The sequence below is a fragment of the Vidua macroura genome, chromosome 3 (genome assembly GCF_024509145.1).
Source record: "Vidua macroura isolate BioBank_ID:100142 chromosome 3, ASM2450914v1, whole genome shotgun sequence".
Classification (NCBI taxonomy): domain Eukaryota; kingdom Metazoa; phylum Chordata; class Aves; order Passeriformes; family Viduidae; genus Vidua; species Vidua macroura.
The window spans coordinates 42,484,070-42,511,621 of NC_071573.1; the positions used below are offsets into that span (position 1 = coordinate 42,484,070).

The window sequence follows — 27,552 nt, forward strand, 5'->3', positions numbered from 1 at the left end:
CAAACTGGTGAATAATACATTAACTCTTACTAACACAGTCTGACACTGTATCAGCATGGTATGTTGATACAGTATCAGATACAGGTGAGCAATAACATTAATGAAAACTGAAATTGCATTTATAACACAGATGCTAAAATCAAAAATTTGTATTAAGGTAAGTAGTCAAGAGACAGACACTTGAGGGGCTATTAAAATCACTAACGACATACATCACCTTAATGGATTATAAAAATGTTATACATGACTCTCTAAACTTAGTCGGCATATATACACATTAAAGCATCCCCCCAATTCCATTTCACTATTCCAAAGACCCTAAATCCTTTCATGGCTTTCATGGAAGAAGCCTAAGGGACAATCCAAGTGCCATGCTTACAATGCAGAGCTAATTCTCATGTGCAATTCCCATAGATGTATAAAATACCTCTGTAAGTGGAGCTGTGGGAATGGAGAGTAACCACCATTCATTTTATCTAGACTACCAATAATCAGAAATCTGACATAAGCAAATCCATCCTGAATATGGGAATCAAGACACAGAAGGGCCTGGCTTTCAATAGTGATTACTTGAAGCATTTGACTGTCATTTTGAAATTAAGCACAGTCTGTCTGAACCAAATAAAGACTCTTAGCTCAAATCCCACAAGCAACAAAGAAAAAAGGTATTTCCACCTCTGCCAGTAAAAATTCTCATGACAGAAGACTAATTCTATGCACACTGGCTACACTGAAACAAATCTACAGCAGTATCAATGCATCCGCTTTTATTCCCACTGTATTGACATTTGAGGAAATGTGTTCTCTATTAAAAAGCATTTTATGCAGCTCAATCACTCATTACTCTGCAGGCATTTCAAGATTTGGCTTCATTACACATTGCAGCACCCCAGCAGTGATCCAGGATAATAATTCAGTGTCAAAGCAGCATTCTGATATTTTGAACTTAAGTCAGACAATACCCAGACTTGTCTGGTCACTATCTCAAGGAACATTAGTGTCCATTTACAAGTGAGAAGGTGAATTCACCCATCCCAGGAAATACAGTGCTAGTGCAAGGAGCACTAGAGGCCCAGTGTGACCTCTCTATTTCTCTACCACTTCATTCTGAAGAAACCAATATCCAACATCACTTTGAATCAAGCCACACATGGACTTGCACATGAATACCCAGTTTCCCAGACCACTGTATTTACTACCTGTTTTGCATCCTTTGCTTGAGGAAGTTTTAGTCAGAAGTCTCAGCAAAACATTCTGTGATGCTCTAACAAATTCAAAGATTTAACAAAATGTCTTACAGAAGTCTTCTCACCAGTTCTACTTACTGAACAGTCTGTCTGTTTGCAACACTTCCCCACCCCATTATACAAGTTGGTCTTCTTTCAGAATGAACTCTTGGCCTGTAAATGCAACTCAAACTAAATTTTGCATTTGTGAAGCTTCCTCCTCCTTCATGTGCAACAGCTCCAGCTCTTCCATATTGCACTACTGCTCGAAAAATTACCATCAGTAAAGGTGTCAACATAATATCCTAATTTAAATGGTTATTTTTCCCCTTGTTAAATCCTCAAGTGTTTTGAATACAGCACTAGGGTATAATAGAATGTGAATAAGTAATGAAAGATAAAGATGTGGATTTAAATAAAATATCCCCTATTACCATCCTTAATTCTTATCTATTGTCAAGACGACATTGCTGGAACATTACAGCAAGGCGCGCATTCAAGAAGAACCCAGACAGAACAAAGTGCAATTCAAACCCCTCAATAACAGCCCTAAATCAAGTTTTAAGAGGACACCTGGCTACCAAGAAATACTGCAACCGTGCCGGCTTATCTTATTCCGAGCGTGCATTTTGCCGCAGGACGCGAGGCCGGTGCTGCGAAGGCAGCTGCGGGGTGATCGGGAGGGCCGCAGCTGCGGGTGTCCAGGAAGAGGGGCTCCCTCTGTCTCGCTCGCTCCCGCACCCCGGCGGCGGGCGCGCCTCTTCCGCGGCAATGCCGCCCCCTCGCGCTGCCGGCCCGCCAGAGGCGCCCTCGGCTCCCAAAGGCCACCGCCACTTTAATTGCTGATTAATTACAGCCTTTCACCAAGGTCAAAAGGAATGTTCCGAGGCAGTATAAATGCTATCATGTGGAAAATACATCATATTAAAAAAGCTTCTTTTTTTTTTTTTAAGTAAAATCTGATATTTGCTGCCCTAATGCGTACAGACCTTGCCTCTCACAGTGCAAACCCTGCAGTAAGGCACCTTTCTTGGGTATGAAAATAGTGACACAACCCACACACAGAACAAAACTTAGCAATCATGAGGCTTTTCTCCAAATTAAATCATTCTAGAATATACTTTCTCTTGAAATGAATTTTTTCCCAAACAAGACTGGCCAATAATGTAACCATACCTATAATTATATTGAAGTGATATTTGTAAAAACATCAAACTTTTAAATTGATCAATTTCAGAAATAAGGGGAACAGCAGTGCAGAGTGGCTGTTGAGTGCAAGCAATAAATCATACAAATTGCATAATTATAACTTCCATGACTCCAGAGACAGTTTGCGCTAGGAAAGGCAATGCAATGCATGATAAAACAGGATGAGTTTTATAATCCCTGAAAGGAGAATGCTCCAGTATAGTAGTCAGGACACAGACGCAATAGCACATTGTGTCCTCAGGAGCACGTTTGACCCATCACCCCCCACTTCAGTGGGTCAGAGGTGCTGGAGAGGTGGCTTCAAATCCTACACACAGAAGAAAGTCAATCCTGATATTGTACACTGTCATAGTGCTGGGCCACTGATCACCTATTTGTTTTTTAAGGGGAGAGGCAGGGGAAGAGGAAATTCAATGAACCTGATTTCAGAGGTTTGCAAGGGGAGGAGACTTAAGATTCGCTTTTGGCTGCAGGAAATGTTTTATACAATACCAAATAAAAAGCTTCTTTCAATCTTCAACACCTTTTCTTCAAATACATCCTTGGGTTTTGTGCCTCCTTCCTGCCACCACTTAAATTCTTCCATTGAAGGTTTTGGGGTTTTTTTCACCCTCTCTACCAATTCTCCAGTTCATTAGATGAAATAAAAATAAATTATTTGCAGTATCCAAATCAGAGCTACTCCCTCAGGACAAGGGAGGAACATCCCCTTTCCTTTTTTCTTCATTGCAGCTGATTTACTACCAGCCACAAGTGGGTTGAGCCAGTGCCATACCCTGCCAGGCAGGGTGTTCTCCAATAATGACAGCACAAAGTAAGTGGCAAAGAATGACCTGGCACAAAGTTTCTCACAGTCCTTAGTTAAGCTGTTTGAGCTGATGGTACAAGACTTCAGTGAATGTTTAAACAGTTTACCTTACTCTTACTTTCTCATTCTAGCAAATTGCTCCCGTTTTCCAACCAATTTACAGCCTACTCTGCTGTTATTACTGTTTACAGTAAATCAGATTTGCCTGTGATTGTTGAAGCAATAGTTTGCCCTCTCAACAAAGAGGGCAGCAGGAACATATTTCAGTCTAATAAAATAAATGATGGCAGATTAAGTTCTCTTTTAAAAAATGTCTTATCAAAACATACAGAGATAATGTCATTTCACAGAGGCACAGGGATGGTTGCCAAAGCTGGGAAGAGTTAAAGATCCTGCTGTCACATGTAGTGTACCAAAATAACAAAAATAACATGTGAAGAAAGCAATCACCTACAGCAGGAATGGGGAACAAAAGCTAAATGCGTTTTTCCTGTGCTAGTGACCTTTGACTGCAAGACAGTCAGGTAACTTTTCCTACCTAACCTCTTACTCTTGGGCAGCAGCTCCTCTATTACTATGCCTTTTACCTACTTTATAACTTCAAAGGCGTACAGTACTCTGTCTCAAACTATTCACTGAAGTATGCCCTTTGTACTGAAGGAGAATTCTTCATCAAAAAATCATTTCAGGTAGGCTACTTCCAGAAATACATCTTTTTGCCTTTTTAAACTTTATAGCTTATGTAATTTCTAGACACATCTTAGTTATACAAGTTTATCACTAGTCCTACTGTTCAGCAGCAAAACGCCATGGAAGAAACAGAGATAATAATTCCAGTGCCAAGTAATCTTGGGCTCTCTGCTGCTTAATACAGGAAAAATACTCCTCTGTGGGATCATCATACTCTGCCTTGAGAGCTTAGTACTTCATCACAGCTCAACATGGACCTTTTTCCTAACAGGGAACTGAAAGAACAGATGGGAACCTGGAGAACACTGCTGAAGGAAACACACATTTGCAATGTGTGGTGGCACAACAAAAAAAGGATTACCTCACCACAAACCCTTTAAGCACCACACTGAACAGACATAATAGGCAGGGTAAGAAAATTATTGGGTTTGTGATAAGAAAACTGTCCCACAGTGCACGTCCACCAGAGAGTGCACAGAGTGTTTTTTCCAGCCTCATTACTATTAACGAGAGCAGACCACCTCATAGCAAGGGGGAACAGGATTTTGATTGAAGGCACTTCTCACAGCATCTGCATGTTCTGGGACAGGAAAAGGACCTGGCACTACACAGAGATGGGTCTCCTGCTTGAGAATTTCAGACACATTGCCTCCGGGACTTGAAGTGAAACACCCTCTGTTTACACTGTCCAAATACAAAATAAAGCCTTTCTTGGGACAATGAGAAGGTATATACACAGAAGAAAGAAGCATAAATGGCTGCCCATTTGGGTTATTGTCTTGCACTACTGGGAAAAAAAACCTACTTGTCAGCAAGTATTGGCAATTTTTAGAGCAACCATATATAACTACCAAATCACAAATCATGCAAGTGGAAAGGAAACTCAGGTTTGCTATACATGGGTTGAAACAAGGAAGAAGGTCCATATTTTTTAAAAAGAAATAACATTAAACATCGAATTTGGAAAGCTCAGTTAAACTGGGAAAAAACAAAGGTAATAAAAATAACTTAGAGAACAGAAAATTGAATTAACAGTGAAGTGGGCCATGCAAGTTACTTGAGGAACCTTTTGCATTATAAAAACTATCAGATATAAGAGAACAGCATAATAAACTAAATGAAATTATTTTACACATACACCGATACAAATAAAAATACAAAAAAATTCAAAAGGTTTGAACAGAGATGAGGAAAGATATAAGAGAAATAAAGGAAAACATGTCAATGGGATATAAGTTGAAGGCTTACAATGAAAGTGAACATATAATGACTGAAAAGAAGGGAAAGAAAATGAAATGTTGTCAACAAATTAATGCTCAGAATTTAGAGGTTAAAGCTTTTTTTTTTTTTTTTTACTGCAGAGATGCCTGGCATTTATCAGAGACGGAGAAGTATTAAAATACAAGCTTGCAGAATGCCTAATGGTAGAAAGAGGGTATAAAATAAACATAAACATAGAGAATGACAAAGATGATGGACTCTGGGCATTCAGAACTTTTAAAACAACTCCCCAAACCCCACAGAATTTAAGAAGACAGAGGTTTTCTTACTTTATATTTCTTTGAAAGGCCTAAGAGGATGCCTGGTACACTACAGGGGGATGCTACAGAAGCAGAACTAAACTAATAAATGTATACCCTGATGGTTCTGAGCTGCAGTTCAGCATTTTAGCCCTGTGAATAGAATAGAAAGTATTAATAATAAGTATTAATAATAATACAAAGTATTCTAACAGGAAAAGATCCTCCTGCCCTGGTATTTATCCTGCAAAATTGTGAATATGTCTTCCACTTAGACCTGTGAATATTGGTTTTCAAGGTCAGGCAGACAGCTTGTAAAATGCTCTATGCTTTTAAAGTTCTGTATTTTCCTGTGGTCTCCATTTCCCCAATCAATCCATTCTTATGCCACATAAGTAACCTCAGCAGGGGTCACCATGAGAGGCAAAATGCAAGCAGCATAAGAATGAGGAAACACCTACATACAGGGCCTTTGAGGAATGGAGTCACAGAAGGCTTCTGTATGACATCTTCTTTTAAGAAAAAATAAATCAGCACAGAGTGTGGTCCTGGTGAACTGTACACTGACCAGGAAAAGGTGTGAAATTGTGCTCCATATGATTAGGAGCTCAGACAAGCAGGACTTCAATGCATTACTGAACTGTGAGAAAATAATTTCACATAGTGTAAGACAGAGATGAAAATAAACCATACAGAGATTGAAAAGTATTGTGAGCTAGTAAATAAAAAAATTATAGAAAAAAAAGGAAGGAAAAGGAATAAAAAATATAGAAAAAAAGGGAAGGAAAAGAACCAGACATTACTGCACAACTCAATTAATTTTAACAGTAACAGAAAATGTTGCCATTTTGCATTGGGCTTTACTCATCTAAAAAAAAAATTACCAAAACAGGAATAGCTTCTCTAGTTATCATTCTATTTGTAAAACAACAGTTCCAGAACAAAAGATTAAAAGAGGTTTTAGCTTTTGATGATCCTGTTCATCTGCAAAACACAGAAAGATCTCTCTGAACTGATTCCAGCTGCACCTACATATAAAAAAAACCCAAAGAGTTGCTGGGCATTTACAATAAAATCTTTGCTGAATTCTGGCTAAAGATAACTGTCCTGTCAGTTAAAAGGATTTTATTTGTTTTTAATCTAAGGTTGTCAGTTTCAATTATCAGCCATTAGAAATGATCACTTCTGCTTTTGTCTATCACTATAAATATGCTTCCACTATCAAGTTCTGGTATCTGAGCAGGTAGTTGCAGGGTATAACCAAAGGATCTCAGACTTCTCTTCTTTAAACTGAACAAAGATGGCTCATATCTACAACTGGTTTTAATCAGCCTCATTGGTAAAAACTGCCAACGAGGACACGTGGGCTTTATTTATCATTTTCCTCTGGTCTATAATCCATACCACAGAGAGGTTGCAGGCAAAATCTTTTTGAGTATCGGCCAATTTGCTCTTGAAGCATCCTTGGACTACAATACTGACACACCATCCATGCTTTTTTGGGCTGGCAAAAGACTAAGTCAAGTACTTGCCAAAAACTCAGTTCAGCACTGTACAAAGCTGGAGGAATTGTTGTGTCCCTGTCTAGAATTTTGTTATTTTCCGGTTTTCCCCAGATTGTCATTACTTACCACATAAGAAGAAAGGATATGTAGAAAAAAAAAAGAGCTAATGTAATAAAAATCCAGATCTATATTTTTGCATTGCAATCTAAGGTACTGAAGAGGACAATACCACTTTTGATGCTTCAGCCAGTGTCTACAGCTTATTTAGAGGGCATCTCTCCCACTGGAATTATATCCTTCCACCTAAGGATGTGGCTGACCATTTCATGAGCTAATGAACAACAATTTGTTACACCAGTACCCACACAGTTTTTTTCAGAGGTACTGAATAGAAGTGAATCAACTTCACACTTCTAACATTTTTCTGCTGGTACAAGAATTTTTTTTTTTTTGATCACTAGATCAAGGAACATTATAACAGATCAAGAACTACATCAAGAACATATATATATACCTAGAAGATTTCACACTGGAAACCTGAAAATATAAGAGCAATACATTTCATTTGGGTCATTTATTACTGCAATAACAAGAACAAATGCTACAGGTGATTCTGTTGGAAAGTCCACATTTCATATGCTCTGACTTGTAAAAAAAATACTTTTCTCCTAACTACAGAGAAACAATATCCTACAATAATAATTTAACTGTAAAAGTCAAAAGGCTGTTAAGTTCACTGAACTAAAATCAACAGCAATTAGCTTTTAGCTTAAGCATTCAAAATAAAGCACCTGATTCTTTAGCAGACAAGGACTACCGACTTCAAAATGTATCATTTTGTCATAAAGCTGAAGGATTTCCTAGGTAAAAGAATGTCTGACCAAGTCCTGCTCTTTCTTATGTGGACTGCACTTTCATCAAAGTAAGATGACCTGCAACCAAACAGCTCAGCTCAGAAACAGATGCTACAGCTTCAATGTGGAGACTGTCAGAGGTGAAACCCTGAACTCTGCTGAAACTGGAGGCAAAACTCTTCCTGGTATCAATGGACCAGAATTCCTGCCTCCATGTATTTTCAAAATTCTGTCTTCAACAAAACATTCAAAATTATGAATATGAAAAATCTAAAATAACTGCTGTTTCCAGCAGGATTTAATATCTTCCAAAGGTTCTTAAAGTCAATCCTTCAAGGAGACATGGCTGGTGCCTATTTGCTCTTCTCTGGCACAGCGCACAGATTATTTTTCTCTGTACAATGTTTTAGAACACAGGAAGTGGGAAAAATTACTAGATAAAATGTTTCTATGACTTCTGATCCAGATACAGGATTGTTTATCTGCACAAAAATACACATAGCTTCAGCCTGTCATTTCCAGCTCACATTGTTAATAATATTTCAATGCACCTCACTAGATAAGAGGTATAATCCAGCCAAAAGCATATAAAGGTTGTAGTCCAAATTATGCAAGGTGTCTTGCAGCTGATAATTCCAACAGGTAATGAACTGTTTAATCTTATGCAGCTTGGCAAATATGCCTGTTTATCTTTACCCAAGCCTTCAACATGCACATCAAACCAAAGATATCATCCATTACTATGATTAGTGAATCTTCTTTTCAGTTAGCATCAAAGTTTTAATTATATGCTACTACAATATTTTTGCATAAAGAAAGAAACCAGGTTCAAATGCAACAACAAAAAAAGAGCAGCATTTCAAATATTCAGTTCTGTGAATTTCTTACATTTCTTACATGATCTCAGCCTACCAGTGAAATCTGGCAGGCCATCAGAAATACGGATCACAAGCACCTCCTGCACACTCCTTATACTATCACCTGCTGCTATCATCTTCCGTGCCCAAATATTGAGTCTGTGGAGCTCACACCTCACAACTGTGATTGCAACAAGATTGTAACAGAAGCAGTGGTTACATCCTGCCTCGTACAAGGAAACTGTGGCCCAAATCAACTGAAACATCAGCAAACTGCCTCTGCTCCTGCTCAAGTAAGAACAGAAATCAAACTGAAGGACACGGAGTTCCAGCTCCTAACTCCAGGCATTAGCAATCCCTTGGTTTTCTGCCTTTCGTTCCTGTTTATGTCTCCAAGGACAGAGAAAGAAAATTCTTGGGTGAAAACTTGCAGTTCCTGAACCGGAGATGGAAGGTACTTAACTCTGCTCTAAATAATAAGATTTCCACTGTCTTAGAGTAATCAGTTAGGATTTAATGGAAGTACAGAAAAAGACTAAAAGCTTAGAGAAGATGCAAATACATTTTCTTTGGGAATCAAAGAACAAAAAATATCTCTTTCTTGCATATAAATTCTCTGTATTTCTACTTGTCTACCTTGGTAAAAGGTGTAAATTGGAAGAGGTTTTCTATTGTAAAGCTTTCTTTACTGTACTACATGCAGCATTAAAATAATTTTAGAGACAAAACCCAGCTCTTCTAGAAAGGATTAGAATTTCAGTGGGTTTATTGAGAATTTAGCATCAGGTATTATACCTCCCCCACCTTTCGATAAACATTATCAATTACTCCAGATTTGGTTATACTTCTGCATATCTGTGGGTATTAAGCCCGCAAGCATGCATGGAACCCTGTGGTGATTGAAGGAACAAACTAAACAGCAGACAGTAATTTCATTCACTTTAAATAGTTAATTAAGTGAAAACTCCGTCAAAGCTGGTAACATCCCTATTTTACAAAATCTTATATAGAAACTTGCATTTATGTTGTATTTTACTACTCTATTTGCAAATACCTCAAAGAAAACCTTAAACCAAAAAAAGCACCCAAGAGGCAGAAATTACATCTGAAACATCTGACAATCAGAAGGAACAAAAACTGGAGGGAAAAAACCCTGTATTTCATGAGGGACATCTTGAATTCCAAATGGAATGGTATCCCAGGGGTTTCTTTTGCTTAGATGTACATACTTTTAGATGCTGTATCTGAATATTGCCATCAATATCCAAGCAAAGATGAAAGGCAACGTCTAAGAAAAATAAATATCTAACTTCAGTTTGTAAGGTGGATTTACCACCAATGCAAGGAGGTGTAATTTGTTACAAATTGCATGTATTTATGCAAGCATAGAATTAAGATTTTTACACTGCAACTCGAGAACACTGTCAAAACTCTTAAATGAAAATTTTGTGTGGAAATGGACTAGTGATAAAATTTTGAATCAAAATACATACATCTGAAAAATATCTGCAATTAAAAGGTTACATGGTATCTTCACTCTGTTTCTGCTGCAGTATACTCTTCTTCTAGCACATCAATTTTATGTCAGTGATCCCAGATGACCCAAACCAACATTTTCTTGCTTACAACTAAAAAATTAAATAAAATCCAAAACATTAACTGAATATAAAATGCTGTATTAATTTTATCTCCGATTTGCAGAAAGTCTGAATATTTGAAAGGATAACTGCCTGAGATTGGTTTCACTGAAGTACTACTTGAAAACAAATTAACAATATTTCTTAAATATTCTACCCATCTCTATACTAATCCTCAAGAGAAACTAAATGCGGCAGTGTCCTAATGAGCCCTTTGCACATTTCTGGAACCTGAAAATATGACATGTTGATATAACTTGAACAACATTAAAGAAAAAAAAACAAACAAAAAACCAAACAAACAAAAAACCAAAACACAAACAAACAAAAAACCCAAACACAAAACCAAAGCAAAACCATGTTGCATGACACAGAGAATAAAAAACAAAATGGACATAACTTAAAGAAACCTGTGAATGGTAGATCAACTGTTCATTGACTTTTCCAATAAAACTTGAAGTTTTAATGTTTTCATACTTCCAACCTATTAATGTTTTGGGATCAAGTTTTCAAATACATGCTGTAATCCTATCCAAAAGGCCAAATACATACAGGCAGTACCTATATGTAATGGCAAAATGAACAGAAACACAAAATACATTCCCTGAGTGCCTCCATTACCTCATCTGTGAGACAAGGAATGTAGGATTTACCTTTCTTTGAAAATCAATTTCATCTTATCTGCTAAGTGTCATTCCATGTCACCACTTTTCTTGGTCCTCTTCTGAGCACTCCCCACCAGGCCCACAGACCTTTATGCCTGCTTCTGAGCAGCTCGTCCAACACAACATCTTTCTAACAAAACTGGAGTTCTCTTAATATAACATGTAGGAACAGCAACTATATACTATCATGAAGAGAGTTATAAATTTCCTAGCATGATATATTCAAACTCCAGAAGTGGCAAATTAAAGAATGTTTGTTGGTTGTCACCAGGGCTAGTGTCATACTAAAGGAGTTTGAATTACATTGGGGAACCTGCTCTATCTGGCCAATGAACAGAAGACACTATTTTTTCTCTCTTTTTTAATCCTAGCTTTCTAGCACCTTGGCATCTCATTGTTTTTCAAACCAGCTATAGTCATTACAAAAAAAACAACGTGAATTTTCAATCTGAGCCCAGTACCTCAGAAGATGCAGCTGCAGAACCAGAATCAAATGAAGAATGATTAAAATCAGTGGTACGCATTTCCACATTTATTCCAAATTTCACTCATCTGTGTTGCTTCTTCCTACTTATTCTGTTGCATCGCTGTCAGCGGAAGAAGCTGAACTAAAAAGCAGAGCAGTGCAGAAACCTGGAGCAGAGATGGCAAACCTGAATAATTTGGTATGACGCCCACTCCGAAAGTCTAACGCACCGTGTATATAGCTGGCAGCAGCATTTCAGATGTAAAGGAATAAGTTGCCTGGAATACTATCAGAACTTTCTGTTTGCTTGTTTGCCTGCACACCAGCACAATAAAGTGTCCACACTGCATTATAGGGGGGAGGTTGCCCATCTCCCATTGCAATAGGAAGCTGTTCAGTGACACTATTCACCACTAGACTGCACTTCCATGATTACAACAGAACCACTCTGTATTTCTGTGGCTTTACATTTACAAAACTTTGATGTCTTTATGCTTATCCTAGTTAAAGATGTCATCATATTCCCTGAAGAGACTCAGCATAAAACTTCTGACTAAGCTTTATTCCTTGCAACTGGTAGATAACCCCCTCTATGACTGTAGCACCAGTATTGGGTAATTTCAGGAGTTATTATTCTGTGTGTAATTATCTCATACTGCTGTCCAAAAAGTATTACACAGGTACATAAAACATTTCAATAAAGTTATTGCCATCAGATCTTGGAAGAAAGAGATAGAAGCTCACCTTTGAGCATCAACAGAAAAATGTCCTGATCAAAAGGACAGATATTGGCAGGCTTTGAACCAAGCTGCTTTCTCAGTTCAAGCTGCCTGAATATTTCATATTTTTTGCATTACACAGATTTGCATCTAATTATACAGAAAGGCCAGATTAAATTTAATACCTCCATTGCATTTATAAAGTCTAAACCTCTATGCTCTAAGTGAAAATCAAAGTATTTTACATATTTAAATGAACAACACCAGACAAGATGACCTTTAAAATCACCATTATAAGAAACACAATTACAAGTGACTCAAAACATATGGCAAACTTAACTATGCTTAAACATACTGGTTTCCAATCTTTTCAATCATGACAAAAATTGATGTCTAAAATTAAAATGTATTTGAGATTTTAGTTACAGGAAATGCCTAGCAGAATTTACTCTTTTTATGTTACTAAATTCTATTAATAGTGTTTATCAAGAAAATGCAATTCCATAACATAAAAAACCCTTTAACTATTTTTAGTTAAATGTTACTTAACAACGATGGTGAGGATGATTTTGTGGAAGCATGACATGGAATGAAAATCATTAGTCTGAATTTGATCCTCAAAGCTTGGTAACAACTTGATACGCAGTTACTACCATTACAGAATTATAAGACCAAAAGATATATAGGAGTATACTTTAATTGTTAGATCCCAGGTGCTTTAAAATGAGCCAAGAAAATGAGATCAATGCTCACAATCAGTGAAACACAAATAAGCACAGAGTAAGCATAAGAGTGCAAGTCCATGCAAATGTAGGAACACCAATTTTTCAAATGAAGCAGCAGAGAGAATACTAATGAGCAGAGGGTAATTACTCATGCTGTATTTGCCCAAGACAACACAAAAGGAGCTCTGCAAGACTGGACTTCTTGGAGGTTTTGTTGTTGCTGTTATTTTATCCTTTCGGTTTTTCCATGCTGCCCAACAGCAGGCTGCCAAGCGCTACTCTGGAGCATCGACTGAATGTCAGCTCAGAGTAAAGGATGCTACCAGCTGCACTGCCAGTCCATCCCTTGCATCACCACTGAGGGTTTTACACCTTCTGTGAAAGCTAAACAGAGGCACCACTCACTAAATCCTGCAGGATCACTGTCTGAGTAGAGATGGCCACAGAAGTAAGCAATGAGCCATTCAATTTCTCCATTCCCTTTAATGACAACAAGCATTTCATAATGGTGTGACAAGCAGAACTTAATGATCTTGCCCAGATTAGAAGTAGAGATACAATGGGACTCAGAGTAGCTTCTTCCTCATGGAAGCCCATCTGTTATACACTATGTGGGTTCTCCTTTAATGATTTATTTAAACAGAAGGTTCAGCTCTTCAGTTTAGAATCAGATAATCACTCAGAGGAGGAACTACAGAAACAATATGGAAAGCCTATTTGGTGAAGTAAAACTAGCACTGAGGAAGAACATTAAAATCACCACCTGAAAAATCAGTAAATAAAACATGGAATCATTCTGGTTATGTCACAGGCACATGGGTTTATGTCATACTAAGTTAGTATTTTTTGCAGCAATTAAAAATGGTGTAAAATTGTTAATAATCCTTAGGCATCTTCAAATAGTATTCCAAAGACCAGTTATGAGGAAAAATAGAGAAGCTTTTGTATTACAGCTACAAAACAAATATTTAAATGAACAAAAAAGGTAGGTTTCCCAGTGCAAAGTACACTGCATGTGTTTCAATTGTAAGACTTTCTGTGTTGCATCTTTATAAAAATATCTTTGAAATAGAATAAAACTGCTTTGGAGCAAATGGTCATTAATACTTTGATAAATCACATCCTATACGATTGTATATGAAGCACGGAACCTTCTTTTCATAAAAATTTCAGTATAAAATAGTGAGTAATACATTAAGCAGCACCACTAGCGGTTTCTGCTGTCCACACAGTATTAAGTTTTAGACTAACTAATTGCATCCTTCACAATAGTCAAAATTTCAGCTTTTTCAACAGTGACTATAAAAATAGCAATTTTTTATTATTCTTTGAAGTACATTTGGAACACATTTTATTCCTAATTAGTATTCTAAAGCCAAAACATTGGGGTTTATTTTATTTTTAAAAAAGCAGATTAAAAAAATTAACTCTGATAGGTTTTTCTTCTTTTAAAAGGACAAAACACTGTGAGATATTCTGTGCAAGCATGCAGAGTGTGTGTATTGAACAAAAGAAAGTAAAACTGAGTGTGACAGAAATTTCCAGCTTCCCAAGAAACCCCTCTGCTACATCTAGTGTGTTTAAAAATGCATCTGTTCAATTCCAGAAAACTTTACTGTACAAGCAGACTGGTAAAAGCTTTAGGACTTACACAAGCAATTTCTAAGACAATAAAAGTCAAGGATGGAAACAAGAGTTGAGCAGAGATTGGAATATCAGCCTTCAAACAGTAGTTTGGGTTTTGGTGTTTTTTAAAAGGGTTAAAATCTACTTTTGTGTGCATAAAGCCTTTATTTTATATTTCCTCTCGGAAATAATGCAGTATAGAAATTCTACTTAACATGCAGGCAAGAAATTCTACTTAACATGACTTAAGTAATTCTACTTAACATGACAACCTAGCAAATAGCTTGGGAAGCACGGGGTCCCCTAGCTGTGTGTGTACATATATTACTTACAGGAGGTGCTTTCCCAAAAGTGTAGTTGGGGCAGAAAAAGACTGAGAGCAGCCAGGAAAAGAACTCAGCACATGAGACAGGAAAACTTGCCCATCAATACTGGTGATGAGGAAACCACAACAAGAGAGTTGGTTTCATTTCCAGCCCTGGGTTACAAATGCCAATCAATCCAAGCTGGGATTTATAAACACAATACAACAGTTTGGCAGACAGGCAAGTAATTAAGCTTCACTTGTCTGGAACACAAGTTTGGTTGTTTTGGGCTGTAATGCAGTTTTCTTCTTTGCCGTAACAGAACCTTCTGACTTTGTAAGACAGGTCTGCTCAATGATCAAGCACAAGACCATCAGTGATTTCCCCAGAACTGTCACGTCTTTCAGCTGCGGTCCAGAAGAGTATAAAGCTCACTCAGAATCACAGCACCACCTGGTTCCACATGTTTATTGCAAGAGATTGATTCAATCAGGATTGATGCTAGACCATCAGCTGGGAAACTGTTTCACCACCATTTCAGGTAGAATTACATGACCTCTAAGTCTCTGGCTTTCCTATCTGTAAAACGGCAATAAAAGTTGATCATTTTTATAGCAGCGTTTTGACGGCCTCAGAAGAGAGTCAATGTCTAAACGGCAAGTTAGTACTATTCATCCTAAAATGCTAATATATATACATACCATTACTTGTAAATGCTTCTATTATCCAACATGAAAAGCATATTTTTTTAGCATCTCTAAAAATACGAAAGGATTTTTTGTCAAATTTCCTTCATAGAGAGCACTGACATTTCTCAGTGCAGTAAGCCAAGCCTGATTTTTGCACTACATCTGCAATATCTTTTATACTTGGGCAGCTGGCACAGAGTGAGAAAATTCATTAACATGCTAATGATGTGTCCTATTTAAAATTCCAGCTCTGATTATTGTGTGATTAAGTCTCTTCCCTTGACATCTGCTTCTTTATATCTGCATTACTGTGAGAAATCAACAATTATTAATGAAATAAAAAATAGGTGACCAATTTATATACAAGATAAAGACAAACATACACACATATTTTAGCATTTAATTTTTTTTGTCTAATATTTTCCATAGAAAAGAGTATTATGTTCAGTAAAAAAAAAAAAAATTCAAAGTTTTCAAGAAGCTCACAGGCACAAAACAACAATTCAAGTGCCAGATGACATAGAAATAGACATGTATAGGACCTAACCCTAACTTAGTGCACAGGTTGGGCAGGAACACAGAAGAAAAGGCAGAGCTGCCTTTCTTTGCAGCAACACAGATTTTATTGGCATAAATGAAACACAAGGCCTAAGGCTGGGAAGTAAGTCAGGTCAGCTACCCCAACTCAAATCACACCTTTCACAATGCAGACAAAGCCAACACAATTATCTGCAGTTCTTTCAAGCAACTGCAAAAACAAATGGCAACAAAATTGTATTCCAATTCTTTTTGCTTTACTCTCTAAACATAGAAGCACTGTGCAAAATAACACTGTTCTGTAAAGGTGGCCTCTTTTCCTCAAGACACCATCTGCATACTGTTTTCCAGAGAGTATCTGAAGGCTTACATTCAGATAAATGTGTTGGTATCAAACCCATGCCAGTGTTCTCAAATATTTTCATTTTTAAAGGCAAAAATAGGATTGATCACATGTAAAGGGGGCAGGGATGATGGAGGGGGAAGATGTCAGGTTTCAATTTATGTATCTCTGACTAGTATCTGCTTGACAGCATTTTATTTTAACAAAATAATAAATATTGTGTTATATTTATGTTGTGAATAAATTTCTCCTTATGCCTACAGAATCACAGTAAATTAAAATAAAATCTACAGAGTAAACACCCAGTATTTTGAAATTTACTGTCACAAATTGTGGGACATTAGAGGTTAGGTAAAGAAGGAATCTCCTTTCAGCTGTATAAATGCAAAAGGGAAAAAAAGAGTCTATGAACTTATAACATTTCTGTTGCTTCAGCAAGCATCTTGCACAGGCTTGATTTAAAACCCTGCTAAATTAAAACACAAATGAGAATATACATGTATATTATAGGAAATTTAATTGTCCTAAAATAAAAGAGAAACAAAATGAGCTGATTAGAAGGTCAGAATCCTTTTCAACTCTCTTGAAAATCCAAGTAAAGAAGCATTGCCTGATGTGCATTTCTGGGTTTGTATCACAATGCACTAAATTTGAGGAATCATTTTTTTAAATTTTATCTAGATTCTAAAAAAGCAAGTTCTTGTCTAGAAGTGTGTGTGTGTATATACATTATTCCTTGCATTTTTAAAACATTGTCTTAGATGTATCCAGCTGCCTACAAATCTTTTTGTTTCTAAGATAGCTCTGCTTATCCACTTGCCTATGAAGAAACTTCATATGCTTCTAAAACAGAAGTTTCCTATCTTCACCTAAGCTACTTCTCATAAGATCCTGAAAAAGGATTTCAAAATAATTTCAAAATCCTAAAGCTTTAAAGTAGCTCTGAGGATTGTATTTAGTTTGGAAATAATTATAACAACTGTACATTAGTAGTCAATCAAATATTACTGAGCCTTTTCATTTAAGCAAGCAGCAAGGCCATTTTATCTGCTTCAACTTCAGGAGTACAGCAGGCAAGAAAGTAAGTCAAGTCTAGGAATGACTTTGCCGTTTGATAATTTGTCAGCAGCTTTCCCAGTAATTGCAGACAACCTCTCCAATTCCACCATGACACTACAACCCAAGCACACTGCTCACAGTTGTGTGAGAACAGCATTTGGCAACTTGTTTAAACTCCCCCTCAAACACACATTTACTATGAGAACTCTTGCTTTCAGAATCAGGAATCTCTTGCACCTCATACGTTCAGACCCATCACCAAATGTGTTATATATGCATGTACTGAACATTTAGTTTTATATACTGAACATGTTCCTATTGTCACAGCCAGACACATCTACTGCTTCTGCATAAGGACTACATGTTCCTCTGTATGGGAACACAAGCACAGTGCCATCATCGCTGTGATAAAAATGGGCTTAGAAAAGAAAGGTTTTGAGAACTGGGCTAAGACAGATTTCAAAAAGTTGTATATTGCTGGGGTATCCCTTGTTCCTCACAACCTCCCCCAACTCCAGAGGGAGGATGAGAGGATATTGAACACACTGCTTCTCTAGGTCATTGTCAGACTTTCCTCAGAACAATCAGTATGTTCTGTGAAATGCAGAATGATTCATCAAACCCAGCACACCTCAGGTCTGAGCAAAAAGCTGTAACAATCTGTAAGCTACTCACCTAAGGCAGTCTCTTGTTGTTCAAGTTCTTGTTTCAGTCTAGTGTAATCATCTTTAATTCTCTCTAATTTCCGCGTATTTCTGGCACTCAGAACCAACAGTTCATTGAGAAGTCCTTCCAGCCCCTCTTTCTCAGATGTTAATGATCTTATTTCTTCTGCAAGATCCTTCGCAGTGCCAAAATTACTTCCTGCGTGTTTTGTCGGGGCAGGGGAAGAAAGAGGAAAAAAACATTGAGGCAGACACTTGCAACATCCGTAGCTTACATAGCAATCCTGGGAAATTAGGCAATTATACTTCCCAACACCAACTGAAAGGGGGAAAAAAGAAAAACTGTTTTGCAAGCATCCATATCATTAATATTACAAGAATAATAATTGTAGCTGATTTAACCTGACACACAGAGAAATGCTACTTTCTTTAATTATCAATAGAATTTATATTTTTTCAGGAAACCTGTTCCCAAGGGTTCACACTTCAAATCATACTGTAATTCAATGATTGCTGCACTTTGATCTACCAGACCATTTTCTTCTTTTGGAGGACCCCTCAACACACAGAACATTTGAAATAGAGGCCGCCAACCTGCTGGACTCTGAAGTATTTCCTCCCTGAACAAAGCAGCCCTGTGCTGGTTTTTGTAACAAGCACCAGAAGGTTGTTTATGAATGACACATTGCATTTCTTAAACAGCCTGCACCTCAAGCAAAGACCATGGGGAGATGTTCTTCTCACAGAACACATTCAGAAGTCACAATCCCCTGCTTCTGGCTCTCCCTGAAGCATGAAACATCACAGACAGGCAGAATGCCTTGGCAGCACCAGCTCACACTGTTCCGGAGCTTTTAAAAATGTCTGCTTCCTTTGGACAGGGATTCAGAGTAGAAAGTTCAACTCCCAAGTGGTTTAGAGTATAGCCTAGTAATATTTATCTACTTAACTCTTCTGAAAACCATTTTTATAAGCAGCTGGGGAGGAATGTTTCCTTACTTTGCAAAGAGGTCTTTTGTAAAAAATAGAAAAGGACAGTGAGATACTCAGTCATTAAATTACTTTAAATAGCAGTAGAGTAACAATGCTACATTTATAGAACTGTACCAGAATAATTTTAATGATTGAGATACTTGGCTGGGGGAAAAGAAAACAAACCAAAAATACACACAAAAAAACTAAACACCACCACCACACCTTAATCTAAAGAATTCTTGATAAAAATAATTTCCATATAGAATTGCCCAGTAAAAGAAAGAAGATCTTTAGCAAGACTTAAGCTATGATATCACCCTAAATTAGCAAAAATTTGGTGATATGATCTAATAAGTAAAGGTATTCAGTAAGTAAAGGCACTTATAAGATTCAGCCTTGAAGCAAATATTAACATAAAACAAATCCAGTCACACAGATGTCTCATCAGCTTCTGAAGTATGTGTAATTACTTTAGACTCCTAAAATCACTTTATAATACCACCAGCATTATTCAGATGTAAGAAGTTTTTGTTTACACAATATACACTGTTGCTTAGACACAACAGATCAATTGAAAAGTTTCTTTTCAAATATTAACATACAATCCAAACAATCAAATCCACATCAGAATATCCTGAATTATGGCATTACATCTTTTAGACCTGGAGTCAAAGTGTTGGTCACAAAGCCTTAAAATGGAACCGTTTGGCTGCTGTTCAGTTTCTTCAAGACAAGGAAGCAACAACAGGATGCAAGTGTTTACACTGGTCAGAAGATGGCAAACCACCACCAGCAGCTGCCAGGAGAGGTTCCGTTCTTCCAGAATGCCAGAGCTAACAGGAACACTTCCACCAAACACCTACAGCCATTGTCCTGGAGCAAAGGTGCTGTTGCAAACTCAAGTGGCTATATGAGGGCAGGTGTGACAAAGGGAGGCTTGCACTTACCAAAATTTTGGAAAATACTTTATCAAGTCAGGTTTGAAGACTGAGCATTACTAAGCATGATAGTTTTGCTTTGCATTTGTTTTTTTGGTGGTTTCTTTAGTGTCAAGTCTATGATAGTTTCATTCAACCTCTTCCTCATTTAAAGGTGACATTTTCTTGTTTCTTTTTAACAGGTCAAAAGGCCTTCATTTCTAATTCCCAGTTAAAACCCTATTTGCCACTTCTGTCTTACAATTACAATTAAATAACTATAAACATGTTTTACAAATTGTAGGATCACATGGCTTACCAGAGCTTTACTGGGAAACAACAGCACAAATTTTATTACCCTAATTTGTCATGTTTCCAAATGGGCAAAACTAAGCAGCAAAATAAGCAAGACAAAATCACTGTGAAAACGGCAAATATTCAGATGCTTCTAAAGCAACAAGACTTGAATCCACCTTTATTCACCTGAACTCATCCCAAGCATCAAAGCATAGGAGCCTTAATAAAACATGGTGAGAAAATCTTCATTAGAATCTGGAGCCTGCTGTTACATTTCAGAGGACAACAAGGAAAAAGGTATGATATTGCATATGAAAGTTTTATACATACTGAATGGATCTGAATTCCCAGAGGAGAAGTTTATATTGAAACTGAGGCTATAAGGAAACAGCACCAGATACAAACCCAAAAGCAAAAGACACCCTACCTGCTGCAGCTTCCCATGACAGCAAAAATGTCTGTAAGTCTGCAGTGAAAATTCAGAAGAGCATAAAAAAACTCAGGCATCACAAGTGCCATTATCAGTGAGCTCTGACCTCAGTCCCAGTAATGAAAGCAACTGCTTTCTACATGCCATAAGAAGGTTGATTAAAAAATTAATATATAATCCATAGCTGCCAGCATTGAAAAACATGCCCTCCTGGGCTGGTTTTTTGTTGTTGTTGTTTTGTCATGGTTTGTTGTTTTTGTTGTTGACATGTCACACTGGATGTCATACAAACATTCTGAAGACATATGTCAAGATATTTTATTCTGCTGATGCTCTCAAAATGTTAAAATTCCTCTTTTTGATAATTTAATAATTAGTTTGCCTAAGTGAACACAGTAACTACTACTTTGTCAACCACTTGGAGCTATGTTTTACACAGCCATACCAGTGAGAGAGTTCTGGTTGGCTGATATTAGCTAAGTCAATCTAACTCTTCCCAGGAAACTCAAAGATCATGCAGCCAATAGGACTGCTTGCTCAGAAAATATGTACAGAGAAAACAAAGCTAAGGAATTAATAGTCTGAGACCAAAGCTGAGATTCTGATCCAAACCAGGACATGGAGCAGAGATTCTGTGAAAGTGACTGAACAGCAAGATGCCACTTTTCCCATCTTTCCTCCTGTCTCACAGTGATGCTTGCTACAGATGTGCAATTTTAGCCACTGCATTCATGTCCCTATAAACACACTGGGTGAAAACTGGGGCAGCAAACTTGCAGTACCCAGTGCTCTGAACAGGCAATGTGCTTGCAGTGCACTACCATGAGGAACTGATTATGTACACTTCGCTTTGAGGGACTGAACATTACCATTTATCTCAAAAGACAGCAACAAAAAAGTTTAATCTTCCTCCTTAATCTCACCCTCTGGGGCTCTCTCCTTCCATGCATCCTTCATCCTCTACAGAAAGTGACATCAGGTAAGCTCCACCAGCTTGATGTGAATGCCAAAAATACCGGCCAAATCAAGCACAACAACCCACACAGGAAAACTAGTAAAAATTTTTAAAAATCTCCAGGCAGAAAGTAGCTATAGAATTGCTTTTATTTAGTGTAAACATTAGTATATTTCCCCTATTCTTAAAATTTTACTTGTATGGTTACAGCTAAATAGTACTCTGGACATTAAATATATTTTCTATAGATCTAGTTACATGCCACAAATTCATGCCCATTATAACACCCTGTTGTCAGATTTTACTGTATTGGGCAGATTGTTGCCCATTTAGTAGTGAAGTAAAATATCATCATTTTGATACCATTTGCCAGCAACAAATTGATTAAAAATACAGCTTGAAATCTGTGCTATTTTACCAAAAAACAAGAAATACGTTATTAATGAAACATTATTAAATATTTCTCCCTTCAAAATATAAGACAAAGTTAAGGGTCCACAAATTTTTTAGTCACACTTTTTCTCAAATTTATGGCAGAAGTTATATACATTCATAGCTACCATTATTTATACTTGAAGCAGAGAGAGAAGTTTAAGTCGCACTGAAAATATATTCATTGTAGTACAAACAAAGGAGTCATTTTTTTCATTAATAATAAAGCATATCTATTTGACACTAGCCTAAATGTAACAAGGAATAGACTGGTCATTCTTCATCATTATCTATAAATTAATTCTTCATATACTTACAGCACTACCTTTAATAATTCATAAGTGAAAATTTGTATTTTAGCTTAAGGCATTTGCCACCATAGTATTTATCAATGGTACTGGAATTCAAGGCTGAAAATCTTCCACCCTGTGATTAATGAGGATACAAAGTAATTTCAACACCACAAAAGAAATTGAAGGAAATAAATATCATTCACCTATACACAAAGGAAAGGGAAAAAGCTAAAGACATGACAGAAGTGTAAGATTCTGGAAGGACTTCCAGTGTGTTTGCACCTCTGAAAAAATAAACTGCAAATGAGGGACAGTCTACCATCTCCTGAAGCATTTTACAGAAATCCAGCACATTTGAATTGCAATTATTGTTTTTAAGCAATAACACATGTCAATGCTTTTATGAAGCATAACACAACTACATGATAGATATGATTCTGAAAGGTAAATGTCAGCTAGAAAAAGGTGAGAGACCCCACAGACATACATTTGGAGGAGCAATTCTCAGTCACAGAGTGCCTCTTGTACCTGGACTAAATCAGTCACCATAGAAGAACTCAGGAATAACTAAAAAAAAAAAAAGAAAAAAAAAAGAAAAAAAAAGGGGGCGTTGAGGCAATGAGGAGCCCAAATAAATAAATCCCAAAGTAATAACATTTCAAATCAATAGTAACAATGGTAGGAGAGACATCATTGTCCCCTTCCACAAGTGTTTTCTCTCATGCACTCCAGAACTCCAGACCACAGAACAGCCGTTCTACAGGGTGATAGCACCTTCCCTTCACATCCAACATGTCTCCTTTGAGCACAAAACCACAGAAAAGAAGCTCCAAAGAGACAAGTTGACCTTCTCTCCTGCTCCAGGGATAGCTGCTTAGGTAAGAGGAGTAAAAGAGAGTAAGTTGTTTCATTACTGACTTCCTCAACAGAAGAAAAGATTTTCTGCTGTCTGATCACGTCATGCTGGAACTTCAGCTACAATGAATTACCCTGGAAGTTCACTGAAGGCCAGTAACATCCAGCAGTCTGACTTGAAAATGAGATTAAAAAGACAAAAAGCATCATGTCCTGGTTTCAGCTGGGATAGAGTTAATTTTCTTCTTAATGGCTGGTACAGTGCTGTGTTTTGGATTTAGGCAGAGAATAATGTTGAGAACACATTGATGTTTTCAGTTGTTCCTGAGCAGTTCTTAGCCTAAAATCAAGGACATCTCAATTTCCCATGCTCCACAAGCAAGTACACCAGAAGCTGGGAGGATGCACAGGCAGGACAGCTGATCCAAACTGGACAAAGGGATATTCCATACTACAGAACATCATACTCAGGAAATAAACTGGGTGGAGTTGGCTGGAAGGGACCAATAGCTGCCTGGAAATAGGTTGGCACTGGTCTGTGGCTGGCAAGCATCTCTTCTGGCTGGGGAAAAACCACAACATAGAGCTGTCTGAAGGCTGAGGGACCATTTGGGAGTTGGTCTGGGGGACTCACTAGCATTATTTTTCAAATGAGTTAACAGGCGTGCCAAAAAGTACACTGCTGGAATCAACACATGCTGGCAAATTTTATTTCATGGAGTAAACAGTGAGTGTTGTGGGAAGACATGACCATACACAGCAATGAATGCTGGAACCACACTGCAGTCATGAAGTAGAATTAATCTCAATACGCCTCTGATCCATCAACCCAGGCTGCTGCTGGAATCAGGGATAGGAAAGTGCAGAACCAGCTGTGTCACCTGAAAAGATGCAGCCCTCTATTGGACTCCAATTAACCACAAAACTGAACATTCATGGAAGGCACAAAAAAGCATTGCCTCTAAGGCTAGGCAAGTTCTGCAACCATTACCTCAATTTCAGAAATAGAAAAGCTGAAGAAACCAGGAACACCACTAACTTCCAGTGAAAGACAAATTAAGAGCTGTGTGTGGCACATCTGGGGAAGAACTCAACATCATACCAAGAACTATGTGTCCACTCATGTTTCTGAATGAAATGACAGACTACAGCAGGAGCATGAAAACAAGGCATCCATGTAAACATAAACCACAGATGGATGGCTGAAAATGTCCTTCTGCCTGCACTGGCATCTTCCAGCCTGATGGCTCTGTCTCCTCTCTAACATACTCTTTCCCAACAGGAATACTTAGCACCAAATCTGGAAGGCTGGGGGCTCTTTGTGTTACAGTTGGATCCATGCAGAATTTGCCCTAAATGAGCATCAAACAGCAGCCAAAGAGGCAAGAGCCCTAAAATTAAGCTTTGTGAAATATGCTATCTTGTATCTATGTCATGTTATTTATAAAACTATGCTTTTACATTGACATAAGGAAGAAAACCTTATTGTACTGCTGGAAAACATCCCACATCATTTCCAAGCAGCTCCCACTTGCCAGTACTTAATGAAATAGAGGTAATGGTATTTAGAGGACCATGACACATGGTCTCTTACTGGTATAGACAATTTAAAGATTTTCAGACTTCAAGTCACCTCACTCTAACTTCTGTTTGGAGCTAATCTGTGTTTTCAAAACCAGATAATTAACAACATGCAACTCATGGATAACTACATAATAAACACAGTATTTCATTAATGTCTCCTTAGCTTCCCATTAATTCACCTTCTGGCTATCGAGTCCCATGCTAATATGCATTCTCAAGAGGAAAAAAAGCTCTCAAAGAGTCTATGAAAACATTGTAAAATGTACCTCCATAAACTTCTTTTATTCAAAAATAGGAAAGAGATGGACCAGGACTAAAACTTCAGTTTAGTTTGCATCTTCTCTCCTATTCCCAAATTATTTTCTCACTAAGGAAACAACAGAAACACATCATTTCTTATTATTTCCTCTTGTATAAAACAGCTCGAAGTATGAAAATAAGTTTCAACAGTATTTCTACAGTTATGTTCACACTTGCTTAAACATCATCTTATTTGAATTTTCTTATCCAGCTTCAAATTATTTAAACTGAAATTTATTCCCTAGAAAAGTTTCATGCTAAATAGTAACACAATACTGAAAGAAAGAACAAAGTATCACATACTGTCACATTCTTCCTATAACTGACTACAAAGTTTTATGAGCATGTTAAGAGCCACTGTAAGAAGCAACTGTTAGAAAAATCACATGCAGGTTTTCTAAGCACATACATTAAAGTTTTTTTTTTTAATAATTAAAGACCTACTAGATGCTAAACTGTAATAGTTCATCAATGAGAATTTACAAATGTGCATTTCAACAGTAACATTTCATGACATCAGGAGTACTTGTTACCTATAATTACCTAAAGCTACTGACTTAATAACTGGAACAATATAGGATCCTTCTAATTATCTTTGGAGGAAAATTCTGGACTAGCATCTCCAGAGTATTAACTAATAGCTATTCATCCCAATAGGCCAATGAGATGTGAGGTGTTGATACAAAGGTTCTGAATTGTACCTGTTGATAGAAATACCTCTTGAACATGTAAGTATGGGCTTCTTTTCTTTTTCCCATAAGAAAACTCACTGGAATTTAATTTTATTTATTTTATGGCCTTCAATAATCCAAGTATTCACAAACTTTCTTTTTTCTCTTGCAAATTTAATTTTATACTTCTTCCCAGAATGAAATAATAGGAGAGGCATTTATATGCATAGTATTGTCTCTTATGTCTTTACAGTATCATTTATCATATAGCCTTAAATTCCATGGTATTGCATTGATAAGACTAATAGAACTTATGTTTGCATTGCATTTATCATGGTATTTTCCTCCAAAAATACTATCAACTATATTCTTACATTTTTGGTGCAAATACATCAATATTTTAAATCAATCTATTTGTATTAGAAAGTACAGTCCATGTAGCAAATGAATGTTGTCTGAAGCTGTCAAGATAGCCATTAAAGTCATCACATCATGAAGCCACCACATATAAGCTCTGAAAGCTAATTTTCACTTAATAACTCTATTCTTTAGCTCATCTAATCTAACTTTTAGGATAAAGTCACCTTTTTGCTTTGACACTGTTCCAAAGTCACTTAACTCTTACTGCTTCCTCAAGAAAAGTGCTACTTTAATAAAAAATGATGCGACATCTGTATAGAGAAAAACAGTTGTTCTCAGTATCTATCAGAATTCCATTGAAGAAACTGTCTGAATGAATTATCTAACTTCTACATAAGAAGAAGCAGAAGTAACAGACATTTAACCCTTCCTGTTGTTCCCAGACTAAATGAAAACCTGTAAATATGGCCACTAAACTTTATTATTACTGCATATTTACATATGCACACTATGATTCTTTCTGAACTTCATGCTGCTCCAAGACTGTCCTTAAATAATTGCATATTACCCAAGTCAACATTATTTTAACAATTGAGTATACCCAGGCTGTTCATTAACATTGTTGACTGAGAGATCAGGGAATATGCACGAAGTACCTTACTTAAATCTTAGCCAGTATTTAGACTTGCTTCTAAACTATGCCTTCCTTAAGAGATGTCATTCATTTACTCCTAACACAGGAATACACAGAAACTAAAGCAATTTAGCCTTCTCCATTATCCACTATTCACTGGTTTTGCCTTATAAAGTTAAAAAAAAAAAACCCAAAAGATAACAACACAACAACATATTTTTATCTCTTCCTTCCTCTTCTGCATTTATCAAATCTTTTCTTTCTGATTTGCTTCTCTGCTAGCTAGCTGCAAGTCACTCTGTATGTTGGCGCTTCTGATCTTATTCACGTCATGCTCTAAGACTAGTTCTGGTGTTTTCAGATTTTTTTTTATTTTTTACTTTCAGGTCTTCAGAGAAATAATTTTCTTTTTATTCTTGTATCTCCCCTTGTCCTCTGTATACAACACTGCATTTTACATAAACAAGTGCCACTACATTGACTAAATGTATCTGTATCTTACGATAAGGTAAAAAAATTGCAGTATCCACTGTCACCAAATTACCTTTCGTCCTTGATTTTTAACCATGCCATGCAGAAATTTGCCTTAGTAACAAATTAGGATTGTACCACTCAGAGTCATTAGAAGTCCCTGAAGTAAAAAAAGAAACAGTCCTTTTATAAGTACAAAGAAATTGCACTGATACTTCTTAAAAAGCATAGAAAGGCAGTCAAACAATTGTAAAAAACAGTTTATAGAAAGAG

At 36.9% G+C, this 27,552-nt stretch overlaps 1 protein-coding gene across 2 annotated transcripts in view; it reads right to left on the minus strand.

Annotated features, from left to right (window-relative positions):
* DISC1 (DISC1 scaffold protein) overlaps positions 1-27,552 on the minus strand; it is a 211,521-nt gene that overhangs the window by 86,063 nt on the left and 97,906 nt on the right. For both annotated transcript variants that reach the window (XR_008436078.1, XM_053972179.1), the window contains exon 9: positions 18,116-18,304. Coding sequence is in view for 1 of the 2 variants with exons in the window: in XM_053972179.1 (XP_053828154.1) it covers positions 18,116-18,304 (189 nt within the window). In the remaining variant the exon portion in view is untranslated. The remainder of the gene's footprint in view (positions 1-18,115; positions 18,305-27,552) is intronic.